This window comes from Plasmopara halstedii, assembly GCF_900000015.1.
Source record: "Plasmopara halstedii genome assembly, contig: Scaffold_3120, whole genome shotgun sequence".
Classification (NCBI taxonomy): domain Eukaryota; phylum Oomycota; class Peronosporomycetes; order Peronosporales; family Peronosporaceae; genus Plasmopara; species Plasmopara halstedii.
Window position 1 is genome coordinate 697622 of NW_020190023.1, and position 1204 is coordinate 698825.

At 46.9% G+C, this 1204-nt stretch overlaps 1 protein-coding gene across 1 annotated transcript; it reads right to left on the bottom strand.

Annotated features, from left to right (window-relative positions):
• Positions 1 to 48: 48 nt before the first annotated feature.
• On the bottom strand, positions 49 to 387 carry PHALS_07677 (uncharacterized protein; the record flags this gene model as incomplete). The annotated part of the gene is made up of 2 exons (XM_024721186.1): positions 49 to 101; positions 180 to 387. The coding sequence occupies 2 exons, from the start codon at positions 385 to 387 to the stop codon at positions 49 to 51; spliced, it is 261 nt and encodes an 86-aa protein (XP_024586311.1).
• Between the last annotated feature and the right edge of the window lie 817 nt (positions 388 to 1204).

Below are 1204 nucleotides of genomic sequence, written 5' to 3' on the forward strand. Positions count from 1 at the left end.
GACAAGGGGAATCGTTGGGAAGAGCCACATCATGATCGGATCCATTTGTCAACAGTCGAGCTTGATGGAATTCGAGTCGGTGAGTGCGAATGCGTTCACCGCTGAAAACAAGACGGTCATCAAGGAAAACCGAGGATAACATAATGATGCGTATTGTCTGACAAGAGCTTAAGACGGACCATTGGATGAGGAAACCATATGATTAGTGGAACGGGTGCTAGCAGGTAGAGTGATGGTTAATCCCCGAGCCTGAGTGTCAAATGGAGCATACGAGCGGTCTTCACTTCCCCCCGCAATTAGCATCAGCGAGCGGATATCAGCATTAGTCATCGAGTCTTCGACTTCCATTTCCTCAGGTTCAGTAGCACTTGGGGTGTCAACCTCCATATCGTCTACATTTTTGTTAGTTGAGTAGGAAGTGGTTGAGCTTGAGAGTCATCATCGTCTTCCATGAGTGGCGCATAATTATCGCCACCATCACGGATCAGCATAACAGTACAATGCGATGGAGGAGGGCGTTTGTCAAGCTGAATCGTCCACGTGGTCACAATGCGCTAGTCACCAATGTCCCAGACACGGAAACTTTCGTCATGTCGGAGTAGCCGGAGAAGGTGCATCGATGTGCCTTCGAATCCCATTTTGACCGCTTTGAATTGTCAATCTTGATGAATCCAGGAGATCAAAATACCTTGAGATGTTCTAACGATGGTCGCTTGCCTGTCAACACTTCGAGAGGACTCACGTCAGGGCGAGCTGTGTTCGGAATACAATTGATGATATAAGTGGCAGTTATTTGTCACTGCGAATACAGTGAGTTCTTACGCCGTGCTGGTTTGCAATCAGGTTCTTGAACTCAACAAATTTGTCGAACACTTGACATTTGCTCTTGAGTAGGTACACACTGACGTATCGACAAAAGCCATCAATGAGCGTCACCATATACTGAGATCCACCACGTTTCATGTTCTTGATGACGCGCGAAATAAAAACTTCACCTTTTAAATCACCAATCGACGGATCACAAACGACAAGAAGCGAAGTGAATCTGATTGACAGCGGGATCATACTTCACTCATAACGTTGCTGTGGACGAGTTCGAACAGTGAATTCGATTTCACCTCACTACCAGATTGGCGAGCAAACGACGAGGTCGCCATTTTGCCTCGAGCGCAGCCGTCACATACAGTAGCGACATCATCATTGT